Below are 21,012 nucleotides of genomic sequence, written 5' to 3'. Positions count from 1 at the left end.
CCACAGTGTGATGCCAGGAGTAACACCACTGTGCCACTCACCAATGATGGACATCCACTGTACTGCAGACCCATGTTTCATCACTGAATGCAATGTGATGCTATTCATCAGTAGATCATGATATTTGTCATAGCACCACTCCAAACACAGCCTTGCGTTGTGCTGTTACAACACCCCAAGCAAGGGACAGTAATTTCCAATTCTGGATGCTTATAGTCTCCCATCAATGGTGCAGAATGACACAGAGTGATGTATGGAGTCTATTACTTGGTTTCAGATTGCAAGTGCAGATGTGAAAGGATTATGATGCACTTGGTGGACAGTAAGGTGACCCTCCATTGTGATGGTCAGATTTGATCAACTCGAACCTTGACGACAAGTATAACTGACCTCATGTTCCTATGCAGACCGACATTGGATCACTGTCACATCTGAATGCCCCACAAATCTGGATACAGCATGATGTGATCTGCCAGACAAATGGAGACCAACAGTGAAGCCCCTTTCAGCCTCTCTTAGGTCCTGATAGTTTGTCTTACAAGAGAACATGACGTCTCTGCGTCCTTCAGTGATCACTCAATATCTGATGCTGTTCACACCATATGCCCTACCAAGCCTGCTAACGGTATTAAAGTCTAACAACACTAATGCACTTTGGTGGCCATTCTAAACTATTACAGAGAACTGCAAGCCTAATCATTTGCATACCCACCAATGGTGCGTACATGCACGATGTTGCACCGACATCCAAAGATATTTTCTGGGTGCTCCACTCTTTCAGTCAGGCAGTGTATAGAAATATTGACAGTTATAAGTGGTAATTACCATGTCTAACAATTACCACAAAGGATGCGGAGCCATCCCTCCTAAAACTACTGGATTTCTCTGAGTATGAAATTACAACATAGAACCAATTTAAAATTAAAATATTATTTAAAAACAACATATAATGTAACTTTCAATTATACTGGCAATGAAAAGCTGGATGATTCTTGCTTACATTAAAAACATAATATGATTATCTTTGAAATTGAGTTTCAAACTTACCTCTATAACAAAGCGAGCACCATAGCGTGGTTGAGGCCATTCTAGGCCTAATGCCCCTGCTAAGTATTCAAGTGTTCGATCATGTCCTGAGAAGACTGCCACACGTGGCCGCCTCTCGGACACAACACGCACAAGCTGTGCTACAACAGCACGCACCAAGCCATAGGCGCGAAGTAAGGATGAGCGACGGATAGGAGGAGAATGTGACTGCTGACGGCACTCCCATGCTAGGTATGCGGCCAGTCCTGTAACCTGATGGTTTGCAAATGCAACAATTTAGGTTTTTTATATTTTATTTAGCAACATCATTTGAATTCTTGGATGCAAAAATGCTGTGGGTGGCAATATATTTTTATTTTGCCCCATCCAGTTACATGTTATTTCTGTTTGAAGCAGTTCTGTTTATAAAATGTTAATTTTTTGCTACGACCAATATGTGTAGTAGAAATTATGCATATATGAGTATAATGGCCCTAAACTTATGATAAGCTATGGTCCATAAATATAAGGGGCAGTCAAATAAAAACAAGACAGATGGAAAAAAGCAAGTAAACTGTTTATTATTTCAAAACTAATCACCATAACCATTAACACAGAGACAAGATGGTCAGTACCTTCATGGAAAAATGCTTGCAGTTGCCTACAGAACCATGATTGTACCCAAGTGTGCATCTCTTTATCTGAGGCAAATTGATGGACATGAAAGTCTTTCTTTAGAACTTCAAAAATTTGGAAACCCCATGGGGAGAGACCACGCCCATATGGAGGATGTATAAGGGCTTCTCAGCAAAACTTGTGGCAGCATACTCAAAACAACCTTGTATCACTTGTTGCAAAGGTTGTTTCCAGTACAGTGTCTTTATGATTCAGTAATTAAATTGCTTTATTTAATTTTTCTCACAAGTATCATTGTATACTTATACTCTGTTTCTTCTTTGCAATTCAGTTCAGTACAAGAGTCACTGTAAGTTTTGAGACTTCTGAATTGCTATTGTTTGTTCCATTTCCAAAAAAACACAATAATAATGTCCATTGATACTAAGTCTGACAAGTTTCAGCTTGCTTGTCCAACTGGATGAGCTGCTACTCTTTCATTTGTGTTGCTACATGAGGCAGTTAAACTGACACAAAGATGGAGTTGAAATGAGAAAATGTCTGTAGTAAAAATTTTACAATGATTTTTTCTAAAGGTGGGACTACATGAAAATCATTGTTTGGAATGTTTGCAACAGATTTTTGGTAATTTTCAGTCCTCCCCACTTATTCAACAGGTTCAACATTATTTAAACTTTCAAGATCCCCATTGGAGCTCAATTAACTGTATGGCATTCTTGGGATCATATCATTATCAGTTTATAATTTCCTCCATGAGATTTGAGAATCTTTGTATTAAAAAAATCTGTAGTCATTGGATACTGCACCTTCTAACTCCTAGCTTGAAGGCAAAAGAAATACTTCAGATAAGTACTCAAAAGATTACTTGTCCAGTTACTTTAAATGCCTCAAAAAGAAATGGGAAAAATCAGGTCTGTGTGGCATCTTACTCTGTCATGACAACATACCACCTCACCATGCAGCATAAATGAAGTGTCAGCCTGAGGATTCTTGGGTCCAATAGATGAATACAATAGAGAGGCCACACAGTCAAGGCATTGATGCTGAACAACCTTCTGCCACTCTGTATTATGTTAGATAGTAGTTGCTAATATGTAAAATAAAGACAAAATAACATTCAACATTTCGTGTTAGCACTCAGCCAGAAATTAATTTATACTTGGTTATAGCAGGCAGACACTTAATGTATTTTGCCTCTCAACCATTTCAGTAACCACACGTCAATACTGCAGTCTTGGACAATAAAGTCTGTGACATTCACTAGGAAAAGGCATCACAATCTCAAAAATTCAGTTTAGTGTCAATCTGCAAAATTTTAATATAATTTTTTCTGTACAAAATTTATATATCCTGCTCAAAAAATACCAAAGTGTGTTATCTAAAACTTTTTGTAGATAGTATAAAGTGCAAAGAGTATTCTGTATCTGTGATTTTTGTCGAATGACCTTGATGTAGGTAGGATGTTAAACCCAATCATCCTTCCTTCCCTTGGGTATAAAGAAGATATCAAAAAGATGTGTAGATATAAATTTTAAAATACTGTTATTTTTATTCTTCTTCTTCATTGCCCATTCTAGCTTCCCAGTTGAAGTTGTGACTTTAGGACCTGCATCACTATTGGTCTCTCCACCACTGTTTTCTTTCTTTAAGTACATCTTTTAGTTTTCCTCCCCTCTTCTCTATGGACTCACAGGCTGTAACTGCCTTTCTCTTTCTGGGTCTTCTTCATAGTCTCTTTCCAGTTGCCCTTTTAGAAAATACATCTTTGCCACTCTCTTCTCTCCTCCTCACATCACTTGAACTTCATTACTTCTATCTTGTCCTGAAGTACCAACATTCCTGTCCTTTTTTCTGACCTCATTTCTGTTTCTAAGTGTTTCTTTCTTGCTTCCATAACCTCTTACATATATCGTCTCTGTTGCCTGTATTCTGTTCCTTTCGATTTTTGTTGTCGTCTGTATCTTAGCTGTAATATGATTTTGTGGTACCTATCATTCTGGAAGAGTGACTATATTGTGTTTTGAAGACAAATTAAGTTTGTACTGTACATTGATTCTGATTCTGAATTTGTTAATAGAGTTCTTGACTTTAATGTGAAGGTTGAAGTATTTGTTATGTGTAGATTATTGTAATGGTTTTGAAGAATACAAGTAATATATATACAAGAAGTGTAGGCATATTTATTGACAAAAAGTAAAAACTGTTCCATATTATGGTCTTCCAGCATATATTCCATCATAAGTAAAAGAGACCAAAGGTTGCTGCATGCAAGATAATTGTCCACTACATAAAAAAAAGGATCTCTCCACTGACTGAAGGGAGCAAAATCCAAACTTAGTAGTGTGATGGAAGCACTAAAATGCAAGAAAGGGCTCATAATAAGTTGAATATAGAACTTTTTTTACATTCCTTTGGGATGTTTCTGTTCAACAGAACACCCCCTACATCCTGGTAGAAGCTGCATCTTGTTGTATTCTCTTCCCTAGTACATTATGTATCCTTCTATCATTTGTGACCACACGTCTGCAGCTACATGTACATCTACGTCTATACTCTGCAAACCTCAATGAAGTGAATGGCAGAGGGTACATCCCATTTCACCAGTTATTAGGGTTACTTCCTGTTACATTCACATTTAGAGCACAGAAAGAATAATTGATTGAATGCCTCTGCATGTGCTGTAATTACTCCAATCTTATCTTCACAATCCCTGTGGGAGTGATAAGTAGGTGGCTGTAGTATATTCCTAGAGTTAGCATTTAAAGACAGTTGTTCAAAGTTCACTAGTAGATTTTCTTGGGATAGTTTACTTATATCTTCAAGAGTCTGCCAGTTCAGTTTCTTCAGTATCTCTGTGACACTTTCCAATGGATCAAACAAACCTGTAACCATTCATGCTGCCCTTCTCTGTATACTTTCAACATCACCTCTTAGTCCTTTCTGGTATGGGTCTCACACAATTGAGCAATTTTCTATAACTGGTCACACAAATGCTTTGTAAGCAATCTCCTTTGTAGACCGATTGCACTTCCCCAGTATTCTACCAATAAACTGAAATCTACCACCTGCCTTATCCACTACTGAGCCTATGAGTGCTACACCCAGGAACTTTTATGAGTTGATCAATTCCAACAGTGACTCATTGATATTACACTCATAGGATTCTACATTTTTTCATTTTTTGAAGTGCACTATTTTACATTTCTGAACATTTAAAGCAAGTTGTCAATCTTCGCATCACTTTGAAATCTTATCAAGATCTGACTGAATATTTATGCAGCTTCTTTCAGAAAGTACTTCATTATAGATAACAGCATAATCTGCAAAAATCCTGAGGTTACTATTAATATTGTCTGCAAGGTCATTAACATATGACATGAACAGCAAGGGTCCCAACACAGGTCCCTGGGTCACATCCGAAGTTACTTCTACATCTGACGATGACTCTCCATCTCAATTAATGGGCTGTGTCCTCCCTAGCAAAAACTCCTCAATCCAGTCACAAATTTCAGTTCACACATTTCACTTGATGCCCCGTACGGTTACACTTTTGACAATAAGCATAGGTGTGATACTGAGTCAATTGCATTTTGGAAATCAAGAAATACTGCATCTACCTGACTGCCTTGATCCAAAGCTTTCAGTATGTCAAGTGAGAAAAGTGCAAGTTGGGTTTTGCATGATCAATGTTTTTGGAAAAAATGCTCATTGGCATGGAGGAAGTCATTCTGTTTGAGATGCCTCATTAAGTTTGAGCTCAGAATATGTTCCAAGATTCTACAACAAATCAATATCAAGGATATTGGACAACAGTTTTGTAGATCACTTTCTACTACTATTCTTATGGATGGGTGTGCTTTTTTCCAAGAACTGGGCATGGCTTTTTGTGCAAGGGATCCATGAGAGATTATAGTTAGAAGAGGTAAAATTCAGTATAGAACCTGATAGGTATTCTATTGGGTCCTGGGGCTTTGTTCAGTTTTAACTATTTCAGCTGTTTCTCAACACCACTGACACTAATACTTATCTTACTCATCTTTTCAGTGGTATGAGGAATAAATTGGGGCTAGTCTTGGGTTTTCCTGTGTAAAGGGACTTTTGAAAATGGAGTTAAGCACTTCAGCTTTTCATTTGCTATCCTCAATTTCAGTTCCTGTCTCATTCACTAGGGACTGGACGTATACCTGTACATATGACCAGAATTTCCTTATGCATTGTGAAAGATCATTTGGCATTATTCTGCTACAGTAGTATCAAAGGATTCTTGCATTACTCTCTTGATAGACAAACACATTTCATTCAGTATCTCTCCCTATCTATAGCGCTATTCTTTGTTTTACACCCATGAATCAGTAATCTCTGTTTCTTTAGAAGTTTCTTTACACTGACTGTATACCATAGAGGCTGCCTTCCATTAGAACTGTTCTACTGGATAAATCTCTATCCAGTTCAAGCTAAATTATTCTTTTAAATTTGAGCCATAGTTTCTCTACATGCTCCTGCCCTTTGTTGAATGTTTCAAGTTCCTCGGTCAGATATGACACTAGTGATTCTTTCATCTAATTTACTGGAGATAGATACAGATATATTGCTTGTTATAGTTGTACTTTGGTAATCATTGTCATCGCAACCGCATCATGGTCGCTGATACCAGTTTTGATATACACACTCTCAAAGAGGGCAGATGTGTATGTTACGATTAGATCGAATATATTTCCATCATGAGTGGGGTTCCTAACCATCTGATCTAGTAGTTTTCAGAGAAAATGTTAAGTAATACTTCACAGGATGTCTTATACCACCCAACACTACAAAAATTGTAATTTTCCTAACTGATTGTTGGATGACTGAAGTCTCCACCGAGGTTTACTTTATGATTTGGGAACTTACTTACAAGTGAACTGGGGTTTTCTCTAAAGTTTTCAATTACATCAGGAGACGAGTCTGGTGGGTGACAGAAGGATCCAATTATCATTTTATGCCAACTTCAGTTACTGAGTCTTGCCCAAACAATCTCACATGCAGTTTCAAATTCTACCTCAGTGAATTTGAGTTTCTTGTTTACTGCGGCAAATACACCACCTCCATTTTCCATTTGCCTACCCTTCCTATACAAGCTTAAATTTTCCCCAAAAATATCATGGGCATTGATTTCAGGTTTCAACCTGCTTTCTGTACCTAGTAGTATGTGAACTTTACTGCTTTCAAACTCTGGGATTTGTTGCGAATGCTTCAGCAGTTAACCAGTAGGATTTTATTTACCTGTGGGAGATACTTCTTTCTGATCTTACACTGATACTTCTAGGTTTCCTACAGCTGTAATTATCTGGATTGGATGGAGAGTCACCTAACATAAAAAAAACCCCTTGTATGCACTCCACACACATTCAGCTACCCGTGTAACAGCCCCTGATGTGTACTGCACACTTGACCATTTAGAGGGACCCTATATTTCTCACCTCTATGGCACAAGTCCAGGAAGTTGCAGCCTAGCTTGCAACAGTGTCTGGTTTAGTCCTTCCACTCGACTTGGAACCAAAGGGTCACAATCAGTTCTGGGGACAATGCTGCAGATTGTGAGCTTCATTGAAATCCCATGTGCAAGGCTGACCTTCTCTACCTTCTCTGCCAGTCACTAAAATGACCCAAGATTGACCTTGGAGCTCAGATATTTGTTCCAACATGCACCACAATCTGCAGCTGGTTGCACCCTGTTCCTTCAGTGACTGCCAGAATAGCCTCTTCAACATGATGAATGAGGCACCCAGGTGTACATACTGAATGCAAACTTCCTAACTACTTGAAAATTTTGACCACATCCAGAATTATTCCATACAGTTTTATCTTTCCCCTTCCTTCCTATTTCCCCTTGTCATAATTACTGTTTTGCTTTTCTCTGTATTTACTCTAACTTCAAATTTTTCTATCTCTTGGTTTCATACATCCACTTGGCTTTGTACTTTCATTTTATCATCATCCTGTATCACTTTGTTGTCTGCAGACAATGAGGCTTTTGTTACATTCTCATTTTGACAATGAATATGATGAATAATATAGAGAGAGCAGACTTCCTTGTCATAAACCCCCTTCAACATTACCCCCTTTTGTTTCTCACATACTGGTCTTTACTGTATTAACACATTTTTGTGTAGCTCTTATCATTCCCACTTCCACTTTACTAACTTATTTATCTTTTAATGTTTCCCAGACCAGCTGTCTTGGCACATTGTCATAAGCTTCTTCAATATCAATAACTGTCATAACTAGGCCTTTTCCAAAATCTCTTCTTTTCTCCATTAAATATCTTAATGTAAAGATCAGGCAAAACACTGAACTCTCTTTCCTGGTCCCATACTGTTCTTCTTCCATTATTCTTCTAGTTTCTTCTTCAGTTCTCTTTCTGATACTCCCTGAAAAATCTTAGCTGCACATGCAATAGAGCAATCCCACTATAGTTATTACTTTTTTTCTTATCACCTTTCTAAAATATGAGGACATTTTTTCATTCTTCTGGTATTTCTTTTTTCTTCTTACAGATTACTCTAAATAGTCTGCACAGTATTCAGCAATACTGACCCTGCAGCTGTTATCATTTCTGTGATCACCTCATCCACTCCTGCTGCTTTACACTCATCTTCAATATGGCTTCCTATATTCTAACACAGATATCCCCATTTCTTGATCTTCTTCCAGCATGTCTTCTTCTTCCTCCTTGTCTACCAGCTCACTGTATTCAATATTCAGCAATTTTGTGGAGTATTCTTCCTATCTTTTTAGCACATCTGCGTCAACAACTGTCCTGCCTCTGGTTTAACAAGTTTTGTGTCTTCTCTGCTTTTTAATCTGTTATTTATCAATATATACAAAACATTTTTACTTCCCTAACAGCCTTTTGTAAAGTTTCGGTGAAACTTTCTCAGTTCTTCTTCTTCCCTTCTTGTGCCATATTTTATGCACATGTTTGTCTTCTTTATATTTTTGCTTTTTTTCAGTACTTTTACTGCCTATCCAGTTCCTCCAAGCCATTTGATTCTCTTTAGCTGCTTCCTTTACCCATTTTTCCACCAAGAGGTGTCCTTTCCTCTCTTTCTTCTTGGCAATCTTCCACAGGTGTTTGCTGCACACTTTACAAAACCATTTCTAAAACACATCCATGCCTTTTCTATACTACTCATTTTGTTTTGGAAATCCTTTTCTTAAAATCTTATTGGAACTTTTTCTTCTCTTTTAACTTCCATGTGTTTATTTTTCTTTATCTTTTTCTGCTAACTTTGTAAGTTTTCCATCTTACTTTGCTCTTCATCACTTGGCATTGCTATCATGTCTTCCAGCTGTCTACATTCCTCCTTCTCAAGCAGAAAAAGATCATTGTCATGGTCTTTTTCTCTCACCATCCATAACTTGCTATATTTTTGAGTTCTTTTTTTCTAAACCATGTGTTTCCATCAATTAATATATTTCTTCTGGAAAAGTCTATTAACAAATTTCCTTATGAATTCTTGTTACTGCATTTAAAGAGGTCAAGTCTTTCCTCCTTCCCTTGACTCTTGGTTCCCACATGTGCATTTATATCTCCCATCTCCTCTGTCTTCCGTACTGATTTCCAGTTCTCTTCCAGGTATTCATTTACCTCTCCTGATTGAGGAGCATAGATCTGTATAAATTCTTTTGCTCCGTTCTCTAGTACAAGTCTAACTTCACTTATTCTGTCAGTAGCCTGGTCAACTTTTTTCTATGTATTGAACTAAACCTTCTCCCAGTATGAAACCAAATACATTTGTTGCCATTTTTCCTTTACTCCAATATACTCTATACCCTTTCCTCAATTCTTTCTTACTTATAGTCTCCCATTCTGTCTAACTCACTCCGATCATTGCTATGTCTTTCTTCTCCATGTACTCAATCAGTTCTTCTGTCTTACCATTTAAAATCCTCACATGTCTGATAGCAACTTTCATGCTATTCCCCCAGATCCTCCAGACAGTGGGAACTGCACATCGCTTCCAAGGGATGCCTTAGCGTTTCTTGATGTCTCATTCACACAATCAATGTTACAGGCTGTTTAGACAATAGGTTCACTGTACCCAAAGGCATTTTATAACCTTCTGCCAGTTTCAAATTAGGCTTCCCTGACATGGAGTCAGACAGCTTTTGTAGTTATTCCAATGGAGTACAGACATTACACATTTGCCTCTACCATTCATCAACACCATCCTGAAGTCCATTGTCTTTGCTGTAGATCTGGTTGGGATCTTCACCCATAACCCTGGGCTTGGACCCTCCATATTATAATCCCTGGAGAGATCATGTCCCAGTATTTTAAAGCCTCATTGGCACTAGGCTGCCTGTTACCTTAATTATTGTCTCAAAACAGTTGCTGCGTTACTTTTGAGTCTTCCTCTGCTTTAGTCACTTTCCTTATTCTCCCACTGTAATTTTAAAACCTACGTCATTTTTCTTCTTCTCAATATTTTTTCTGTATGCGCCACCTTGAGAGATCAAATAAAGACTGCAAGGTGACTGGTAATTATCTGCATACAATTACCACATCATATTCATGCAGTATTAAGCCACATACCACAGTCAAAGTAAGCTTCAATTGAACAAGATGGAGAACCAAATCATGTTACATAACAAGTTATTCAAAATGTTGTTACCTATGTTGTTATCTATTAGTAACTCAGAAACATGTCAGTTAAATACTATTTTAAACCATCAGACTAATTTATCTGTTGAATATATCTAGAGGCATTTTCATGGTTTATGCAAGCCATCAGGCTGTAATCACACTGTACAACAATTACAGCAGAACTGTATAAATAATGTCATCTTTAAATTAGTTTCTGCATAAGAGTGAAACAAATATAAAATAATCTATTAGAGTGTTTTCCATTTAGGACAGAGTCACAACACAGGTATTTATCAATATCTAACTATGTTATGATGATGACAAAAAGAAAATGTTTCCACTGCTAAAATTTTCATGCACAGCAGAAACTGTGACACAGATGCAAAGTGATGAGAGGACTTACTTGTTCCATGCGCAAGCAAGAATCATCAGCGCAAGGTAGAGGAGCTGCATGACACACATAAGTCAGAAGTGCATCTTGGAGCAGACGAGGGTCTGTGTCGGGCTCCTTCTCAGGCCCTGTACCCCCGCCTGGTGGCCGCTCCAGAGCTACAGCTGCTGCCTGTTTGACAAGCCGTGCAACAGCTGGGTGGGAGTGCAGATGTGCCACTCCGGCTGCCGTCTGACCTCGTCGGAGCTGTTCGGCTGCTGCACACGCACAGTCATTGAAGCAAAATGCTAGTGACTGTGACTCGTGTAGCACAGCTTTCTGCAGATCCTCTGGTGGCAACAGCCCCGCAAGAAAAGCCAGAGTACTCTGCACGGTTCGCCTGGTGTAAAGGTAGGTATCGACATTTTGTGAGTGTTAGCTGTTATATTGGTATGGAAATGCACATAACTTACAATTACTAATCAAGAACAAAATTCACAAATGGTTCAATAATAACAGGAAAGATAAAGTTATGATTTCTGGACATCTCAATATTATGAAAGATCATTTCCAGATCTCCCCAGTAACAAGTAAAAGGTGGTCAATACATCAAAAATATTACTTAAATTCAAGAAAAATAAACGTGAAAAATGTTAAAGATATGAAATCCACTTGTAGGAAATGCTAGTGGAAGAAACTTACCTGATGAGGAAAATGTTTCTCATTATTAAAAATACCCCAGAATTTATATCTAGGTTTTTAGTTCAATTTCTGTGCCTTCTATGTTTTATTATCAAGATTTGGAGTCAGTTTTTTCTTCACTGCAACATCTGAACACAGAAATTTTCTTGTCCTCACATTAAGATTTTTTAATTAATTTAAATTCTAATGTTCAGGAGTTTGTGTAAAATATGGGTTGTTTGTTTGACATTCTCATTAAGAAAACCATTTTTGCAATTTGTGGATCACTCCGTAAATTTTCATTACTAAGTGAACAGGTCATGAATGCTTAATTCCTGACGATGAGAAGAGACTGGTTTGATGCAGCTTTCCATGCTACTCTATCCTGTGCAAGCCTCTTCATCTCCAAGTAACTACTGCAACCTAAATCCCTCTGAATCTGCTTAGTGTATTCATTCCTTGGTCTCCCTCTATGATTTTTACCCTCCAAGCTTCCCTCCAATACTAAATTGATGATCCCTTGATACCTCAGAACGTGTCCTACCAACCGACCCCTTCTTCTACTCAAGTTCTGCCACAAATTCCTCTTCACCCCAATTCTATTCAATACCTACTCATTAGTTATGTGATCTACCCATCTAATCTTCAACATTTTTCTGTTGCATCACATTTCAGAAGCTTCTATTCTCTTCTTGTCTAAACTATTTATCATCCTTGTTTCACTTCTATTCATGACTACACACCATACAGATACTTTCAGAAACAGATAAGAAATTTCTCTTCTTCATAAATGCTTTCCTTGCCACAGCCAGTCTACATTTTATATCCTCTCTACTTCGACCATCATCAGTTATTTTGTTCCCCAAATAGCAAAACTCATCTATTACTTTAAGTGTCTCACTTCCTAATCTAATTCCCTCAGCATAACCTGATTTAATTCGGCTACATTCCATTATCTTTGTTTTGCTTTCGTTGATGTTTATCTTATATCATCCTTTCAAGACATTGTCCACTCCGTTCAACTGCTGTTTCAAGTCCTTTGCTGTCTCTGGCATAATTACAATGTCATCAGCAAATCTCAAAGTTTTTATTCCTTCTCCCTGGATTTTAATTCCTACTCCAAATTTTTCTTTTGTTTCCTTTACTGCTTGCTCAATACACAGATTGAATAACATCAGGGATAGGCTACAACCTCATCTCACTGCCTTCCCAACCACTGTTTCTCTTTCATGGCCCCCAACTCTTTTATAACTGCCATCTGGTTTCTGTACAAATTTTGAATAACCTTTTGCTCCCTGTATTTGACACCTGACACTTTCAGAATTTGAAAGAGAGTATCCCAGTCAGCATTTTCAAAAGATTTCTCTAAGTCTACAAATGCTAGAAACATAGGTTTGCCTTTCCTTAATCTATCTTCTAAGACAAGTCATAGGGTCACTATTGCCTTGCAGATTCCAACATTTCTATGGACTCCAAACTGATCTTCCCTGAGGTTAGCTTCCATCAGTTTTTCCATTGGGTTGTAAAGAATTTGTGTTGGTATTTAAACTGATCGTTCAGTAATTTTCACACCTGTCAACACCTGCTCTCTTTGGGATTGTAATTATTATATTCTTCTTGAAGTTTGAGGGTATTTCACCTGTCTCATACATCTTGCTCACCAGATGGTAGAGTTTTGTCAGGGCTGGCTCTCCCAAGGCTATCAGTAGTTCTAATGGAATACTGTCTACTTCCGGAGCCTTGTTTCAACGTAGGTCTTTAAATGCTCTGTCAAATTCTTAACCCAGTATCATCTCTCATATTTCATCTCCATCTACGTCCTCTTCCATTTCCATAATATTACCCTCAAGTATATCGCCCTTGTATAGACCCTCTATATACTCCTTCCACCTTTCTGCGTTTCCTTCTTTGCTTAGAACTGGTTTTCCAAAGGAGCTCTTGATATTCATGCAGGTGGTTCTCTTTTCTCTAAAGATCTCTTTAATTTTCCTGTAGGTAGTATCCATCTTACCCCTAGTGATATATGCCTCTACATCCTCACATTTGTCCTCTAGCCGTCCCTGCTTAGCCATTTTGCCTTTTCAGTCGGTCTTATTTTTGAGACGTTTGCATTTCTTATTGCCGGCTTCATTTACTGTATTTTTATATTTTCTCTTTTCATGAATTAAATTCAGTACCTCTTCTGTTGCCCAAGGATTTCTACTACTCCTCATCTTTTTACCTACTTGATCCTTTGGTGCCTTCATTATTTCATCTCTCAAAGCTACCCATTCTTCTCCTACCGTAAGTCTTTCCCCTGTTCTTGTCAATCATTCCCTAATGCTCTTTCTAAACTCTCTACAACCTCTGGTTCTTTCAGTTTATCCAGATCCCATCTCCTTAAATTCCCACCTTTTTGCACTTTCTTCAGTTTTAATCTACAGTTCATAACCAATAAATTGTGATCAGACTCCACATCTGCCCCTGGAAATGTCTTACAATTTAAAACCTGGTTCATAAATCTCTGTCTTACCATCATATAATCTATCTGAAACCTTCCAGTGTCTCCAGGCTTCTCCCAGATATACAACCTTCTTTCATGATCCTTAAACCAAGTGTTAGCTATGATGAAGTTGTGCTCTGAGCAAAATTCTACCAGGCAGCTTCCTCTTTCATTCCTTACCCCATTTCCATAATCACCTACTACTTTTCCTTCCCTTCCTTTTCCTACTGTTGAATTCCAGTCCCCCTTCTCAACCTGAATAATTTATTTTATCACATCATACATTCCTTCGATCTCTTCATCATTTGCGGAGCTAGTTGGCATATAAACTTGTACTCTGTGGTAGGCATGGGTTTCGTGTGTATCTTGCCTATGATAATGCATTCACTACACTGTTCATAGTAGCTTACCTGTGCTCCTATTTTTTTTATTCATTATTAAACCTATTCCTGCATTACCCCTATTTGATTCTGTATTTATAACTTTGTATTCAACTGACCAGAAGTCTTGTTCCTCCTGTCACTGAACTTCACTAATTCTGACTATATCTAACTTTAAACCATTTATTTCCCTTTTTAAATTTTCTAACCTACCTGCCTGATTAAGGGATCTGACATTCCATGCTCCGATCTTTAGAACACCAGTTTTCTTTCTCCTGATAACAACGTCCTACTAAGCAGTCCCTGCTCAGAGATCCGAATGGGGGGGGGGGGGGGGGGGGGGCTATTTTACCTCCGGAATATTTTACCCAAGAGGATGCCATCATCATTTAACCACACAGTAAAGCTGCATGCCCTTGGGAAAAATTATGGCTGTAGTTTCCCCTTGTTTTCAGCTGTTTGCACTACCAGCACAGCAAGGCCGTTTTGGTTAATGTTACAAGACCAGATCAGTCAACCATCCAGACTTTTGCTCCTGCAACTATTGAAAAGGCTGCTGCCCCTCTTCAGAAACCACATGTTTGTCTGGCCTCTCAACAGATACTCCTCAAATATGGTTGCATCTACTGTATGGCTATCTGTATCGCTGAGGCACGCAAGCCACCATGGTTCATGGGAAACATGATATTAATATTTGCACAGTTTACAATTAAATCCCCCCCCCCCCAATTCAATAAACAGAGGACATATCTATATACCTAACTATATAGGTACTATGTCTCTTTATGTCTCTAACTGTAAATTGGTGTTTTTTCCTCATCTGGCCTATATTGTTGTTTGTTAACAACTTCAACTCAGTTTCACAACAAGTTTTAAGTGAAACCAATAACTGATTAGAAATAACAAGAGTTTGAATTGTTTTAATAAATATTTTATTTCTTATTCTAGGCTATGATGACTTACATAGTCAGGAATGATTGTAGAGAAGAAAGAAAGGGAATGATATTATCAGCAATGGGAAGGTTTAGGCATGGGTAAATTTCAGCATAGCTTCTGAGATTGACAGTCAGCAATAACCTTGCATACTGCACTGATGAATTTAAAACTGGAACATGGAATATGAAAATACTATTTAAAAAAAAAAAATGGAAGAGGTGAAACTAGATGTGGAATGGCATGTCATGGGATATTTATAATTGTCATGGGAGATTTATAATTACATTTTCTGGGAAATAAAAATTAGGTTCAGATGGCATAGTAATTGGTTTGCAGAGCAAACGAAAGAACAATATGATTAACAAGATTCGTTCTAATGACTGAGTAGTACTGATCAAACTAAAAGTGTCTCCAGTACATGTCAGCATATTACTATCTTATTTTTGAGTAAGAAGTCCACAGTTCATGGTCTAGTAGCTAACAATACTGCTTATAGATTGTGGGGTTCTGGGTTTTGCTTCCTGGCCAGGTCAGAGGTTGTCTTCACTTGGGACTGCATGTCTGTGTTGTCCTAATTATTTCATCTTACCTTCATTACAAAGATGAGTCACTAAACTGGCATCACACAGAGAGACTTGCAGACAATAACATGTATGGTGTCCCAGCCAATAATGTCATATGAGTGTTTCATTTCAAACAACAAACAGCAAAGATGAGAAATCAAAGATATTTATGATCAAATAATGGAAATAGAATAACAAATACCAATGATAATGTCACCATAACTGCCAGTGTATCCAGCCACCAAAATCTAAAACTGATTGGTAAATTTAAATTAAGAAACATAGAAGTAAACACAAGAGGCAAAAGATTGTTGGAATTTAATTAGCACTATCAAATTGTTTTAAGGAACACCTAGCTCATTGTTTCTAACAGAAGATAGTGCTTTTCAGGTACAACAGGTAATACTAGATATCAAATAAATTATAGTCTATCTGAGCAATGATACAAACGTCAAATTAAATTAAATCATCCCTACCCAAGCTTCAACACTAGTGATCACATAGTAGTTACAGCTGAGTGCAATATTGTATTTTTAAACAAAGTGCAATTGAAAATAAGTGTTGTGCCAAAGGCTAAAAAAATGGAGACATGTCAGAAGAACAAAGAGCTGTGACAGAAAAGATAAGCAAGGCAACTAATCTGGGAGGAAATAAAGAAAATGCATCGTTGGAGAGGCATATGAAATGTTACCTAGGAAAAAAACTTAAGCCAATACACTATGGATGAAAAATAAATATACAACCTCATAAAATAAGAAAAGAGAATTAGAACAAACAGTATTTGACCAGTAAATATAAATCAAAGTGCAAATAAAGTGGCACAAAGAAAAAATAATATGATGAGAAAAATAATTAATGAGACAGAACAAGACTTAACAAACCAAACACAAAATGTTCTCAGAAATTAAATCACTGCAGTTCAAATACAGCATACATATTCAAGGATAAGAAAAACAGCATTGTCTAAATGTCTGTAAAAGTGGCAGAACATTGAAAAGAATATGATGTCCAGTCACATTAATGTGACCCCCTGTGTAACCTTAATAACCTTTTGCAGCGTGGACCACTGCAAGACATGAGGAAGAAAGTCAGTGAGGTTCTGGAAGGTACCAACAGGGATGAGAAGCCATGCTGACTCCAGTGCTGTGACCAGCTATGTTAGGTTTCTCAGCTGAGGCTCAATGGTGCATACAGCCTGAACTAGGTCGTCTCACGTATCTAAATTTGGTTGAAATCCATGGAGTTTGGCACCCAGGGGAGAATGGTAAAATCATCTTGGTGCTCTTCAAACCATGTACTTATTTGAGAGCCATGTGACATGTTGAATTAACCTGCTTGTAGATGCCACTGTGCCAAGGAAAAACAAACTGGATGTATGGGTGGATTTGGCCCCCAAGGATAGATGTACACTATTGTTGATCCATTGTGCCTTCCAGAATGACAATATCACCCAGCAAATACCACAAAAACACTCCTCAGACCATAATGCTCCCTCCTCCAGACTGGACCCTTCCAATGATTGTAGTATTGTAGTAGGATATTTGCTTTCGGATGTTTCCCGCTGTACACACCAATGGCCATCTGTCCAACGGAACATAAAATGTGATTCATCTGAAAAGGCCATCTGTTGCCATTCAATGGATGTCAATTTGCATTTGTCACCAATGAACAACAGCCAGCACGGGTGCACAAACCAGGCCTTGCTGTGGAGGCCCGTACAAAGTAACATTTGAACATTTGCTGGAACATTGTTGAGGAAACACTGTTGGTTTTCCTTGATTTGCCTGGGCAGTCAGTTGCTCAACAATTGCGTATCTATTTGCCATACTCACCTCTGTCATTCACCTCTGTCACCTGTGGCCTGTGGTGCATCCCAGCTGCCTTGGTGCCAGTTTTGGACAGTGCCATTTTTCCTTGCATGGATACTTTAACCACAGTAGCACACAGACAGACTACAAACTTAGGCAATTTGGAAATGCTTCCTTCCTTATGCCCTTTTGGATATCAGATATTGCTCTTTGTTTTCGCATTATGATAAGAACAGAACTGTTTTCCATGTCCCCCAACACACTTTATATACCCTCCACCGTTAGTGCTACTGGCTACCATCTGTGAGTGGTTATTGCACATTGATGTTGAACATAGGTGGTTACATTAATGTAATTAGACCCTGTGTTAGATGGCTTTCACATTACATATGTAATGGAAATCAATTAATAGGATCAAAAATTAACCTAGTCACACTTAAATAATCCTGTAAACAACCTGAAAAACAACAATCAGTAGGCAAAGTATGTGAGATGATGAGACAATGGACTTGCAGTTGGAGAAAGTGGGATGCAAACCCCTGTCCAGTTAACCAGATTTAGGTTTTCCATAGTTTCTCCAAATGGATGAAGGTGAATGCTGGGATGGTGCTTTCAACAACATGGTCAATTTCCCCCATATACGAGGGGGGACCCAAAAATAACCGAAATTTCTTTCTAAAAAGCATATACTTTATTGTTTTCAAATACAACCTTAATCTCCTTCAAAGTACTCTCCATTAGCATTAATACACTTGCCCAAACATTCATCCCAGTGTTTGAAGCACCTTTTAAATACATTCTCTTTGATACCTGCTAGCACTTTCATGACATTGCGTTTTACATCTTCCACATCCACAAAACACTTCCCTTTCAAGTCTCTTTTCATCCTCGGGAATAGAAAGAAGTCCGAGGGTGCTAAATCTGGTGAACAGGGCATGTGGGTCAAGGCAGTCATCTTTGTTGACAGGTTTGAACGTGACGATCCCTTTGATCTCTGGTAAGAAGCTTTGGAACAAATTTTGTTGCCACTCTCCACATCCCCAAATTGATGGTCAAGATGTGCTGAATTGAGCTCCAGGACAACCCAGACAAGTTCTCGAGTTGGTTGATTTTCCTGCGTCGATCTTCACTGATGATATCACGGATTTTGTCGATGTTGTCTTCGCTTCGAGCAGTTGAAGGTTGACCAGAACGGGGCTGATCTTCAACCACCATTTCTCCCTTTTTAAACCGAGAAAACTATTCATACACTTGCGTTTTACTAAGAGCATGGTCTTTGTAGGCTGTCTGAATCATCATCGCAACAGTTTCTGCTGCGTTCTTGCCGAACAAGAAACAAAACTTCACTGCCGCACGTTGTTTGTAAGAACTAGCCATTTCCTCGTCTCACGTCTGCACTGTATGCACACTCAAATAACTGCCAAAGAAACCACACTTCTCATTGTTGTGTGACGCCGTGTGGCAGAATGACTCAGCAGAGCTCCTACTACAACCCTCTGGGGGCACAACCTGCTACTACAAGTACATGATGTGCAGCGATTCCAGTTACTTTTGCGTCCCCCCTCGTATGTCCTATTCAAGCTAGTGACTCATATTTAATGACCTTGATGTTAATTGAATGTTAAACATAAATCTTCCTGCCTTCTTCAGGAACAAACAATATCCTTACTGAGTTACCAAGGAAAGCTGCAGATAAGTTGGAATACCAGTTACACATCATTATTTGTGTATGGTACATGAATGGAAGACTACATTGAAGTTTGTAAAAAGTAAAACAGTGAATATATCTTGGAAAGGAAATGCCAATGACAGCTCAAGTTATAGACCTCAAAGCTACTGTGCTTTACTTTAATAATGCTATGAAACATTGTTAAAGATTTTAAAAACTAATATTTACCAGCATGTAAGAAAAGATGTAAAAAGATTGGTTGTTATTGTTGTTACTGTCATCAGACCAAAGAATTTGCCAATGACAACTCAAGTTATAGACCTTGAAGCTACTGTGCTTTACTTTAGTAATGCTATGAAACATTGTTAAAGATTTTAAAAACTAATATTTACCAGCATGTAAGAAAAGATGTAAACAAGTTGGTTGTTATTGTTGTTACGATCATCAGACCAAAGAATTGTTTGATGCAGCTTTCCATGCTAGTCTATCTTGTGGAATTCTCTTCTTCTCTGTGTAAATGCCGTAAACTTACATCCAACTGAACCTGATCACTGTACTCAAACCTGGGTTTCCCTCTACAATTTATACCCTCTACATTTCCCTCCATTATTAATTATCCTCAGCCTGTCCTGTCAACCTATCCTTACTTTTAATCAAGTTTTGTCATAAAGCCCTTTTTTCTGATTTCAGTTAGTACCGAAGCATTGATTATACAGTCTACCTATACAATCCTCAGCATTCTTCTGGAAAACCTCATTTCAGAAGTTTCTATTCACTTCTATTTTCTGTTTATCATCCAACTCATGCTCCTCTGCACATAAATACTTTCAGGAAGGGTTTTGTATTTAGATTTAGCTAAGTAAAAGGAACAAGAGAAAAAAATCTAAAAATACTGTGTACATAGTTCTCAACAGTGCTTGTAGTTACCAAAAGTGTAAATGTATAGCAGTCTTTCTGTTGTGGTTGTCTATGAGTTAGTGTCCCCGCTTCATGGTTAGTAGCAATCTATCTTTTTCAAGTGACGGCAGGATACACACACAAAAGATGGTTGTGACTGGGAAGCTTTTGGAGCCAGTGGCTCAGATAGCTTGCCGGTTGCAACTGTCTTTTATGTGCATGTGTGCCACTTGGCGGTAGATTTTTTTATCTATCTTATTAAATAATTTTGTCAATAATTGACTGTTTTTGTTGTTATAAATCTATCCTTTTCATAACTTATAAATAACGTACTGAAAAAAACAAAGAGATAGGCAAAAATATAGAAGTGTGAAAGTAGAATCACTGGAATGAACTGAAAAAGGTACAGCTCAGTGGTACGGAAGGCACCTGAAGTCCCAATGACGATGAGATCATTAGATATATTAAAAAACTAGAAACCCGCCTTGATTGCGTAAAAAGCACCTAGTGTTAACCTAGGTTTTGGCGTGGATAACTACACTTTCTTCAGAACAATAAAACCCTCAAGTGCCTAAGAAGACCTTTGTCAATGATTAAAAGAACACCACAGCTATACATTTGTAAACGAATAAAAGGGAAAAACACAAACAGTACATGTGTACAAAGTCTAAACCACTACTTAACTTAATGGTGTAACCTCCACCTCACACCAGCCCATGTTCGATGGGCCATGACCCGCCATAAACTGCAGCTACAAATTGTCGCTCACTTACACGCCCGACCCGCTACCTATGCACATGCGCAAGACAAGGGAAGTTACTTGAATGCGCATGCGCATACAAATACGTGAAAGTTTATACATGGGTCGTGGCTAAATATAGAATGGGCAGAATACGCGACGAGCTGAATAGGAGATGAAGCCTAAAAATAACCGC

General features: G+C 38.1%; 1 protein-coding gene across 1 annotated transcript in view; it reads right to left on the bottom strand.

The window, feature by feature from the left end:
* The window catches only part of LOC124595232 (2-phosphoxylose phosphatase 1), a 116,222-nt gene that overhangs the window by 9,755 nt on the left and 85,455 nt on the right, over nt 1-21,012 (bottom strand). The window contains exons 5-6 of the mRNA XM_047133890.1: nt 10,695-11,061; nt 1,048-1,299 (exon numbers count right to left, since the gene is read on the bottom strand). Coding sequence (XP_046989846.1) covers nt 1,048-1,299; nt 10,695-11,061 — 619 coding nt within the window. The remainder of the gene's footprint in view (nt 1-1,047; nt 1,300-10,694; nt 11,062-21,012) is intronic.

This window comes from Schistocerca americana, chromosome 2, assembly GCF_021461395.2.
Source record: "Schistocerca americana isolate TAMUIC-IGC-003095 chromosome 2, iqSchAmer2.1, whole genome shotgun sequence".
Taxonomy (NCBI): Eukaryota; Metazoa; Arthropoda; class Insecta; order Orthoptera; family Acrididae; genus Schistocerca; species Schistocerca americana.
The sequence above is the reverse complement of the archived record's forward strand: the minus strand, read 5'-3'. Positions and strand labels throughout refer to the sequence as shown.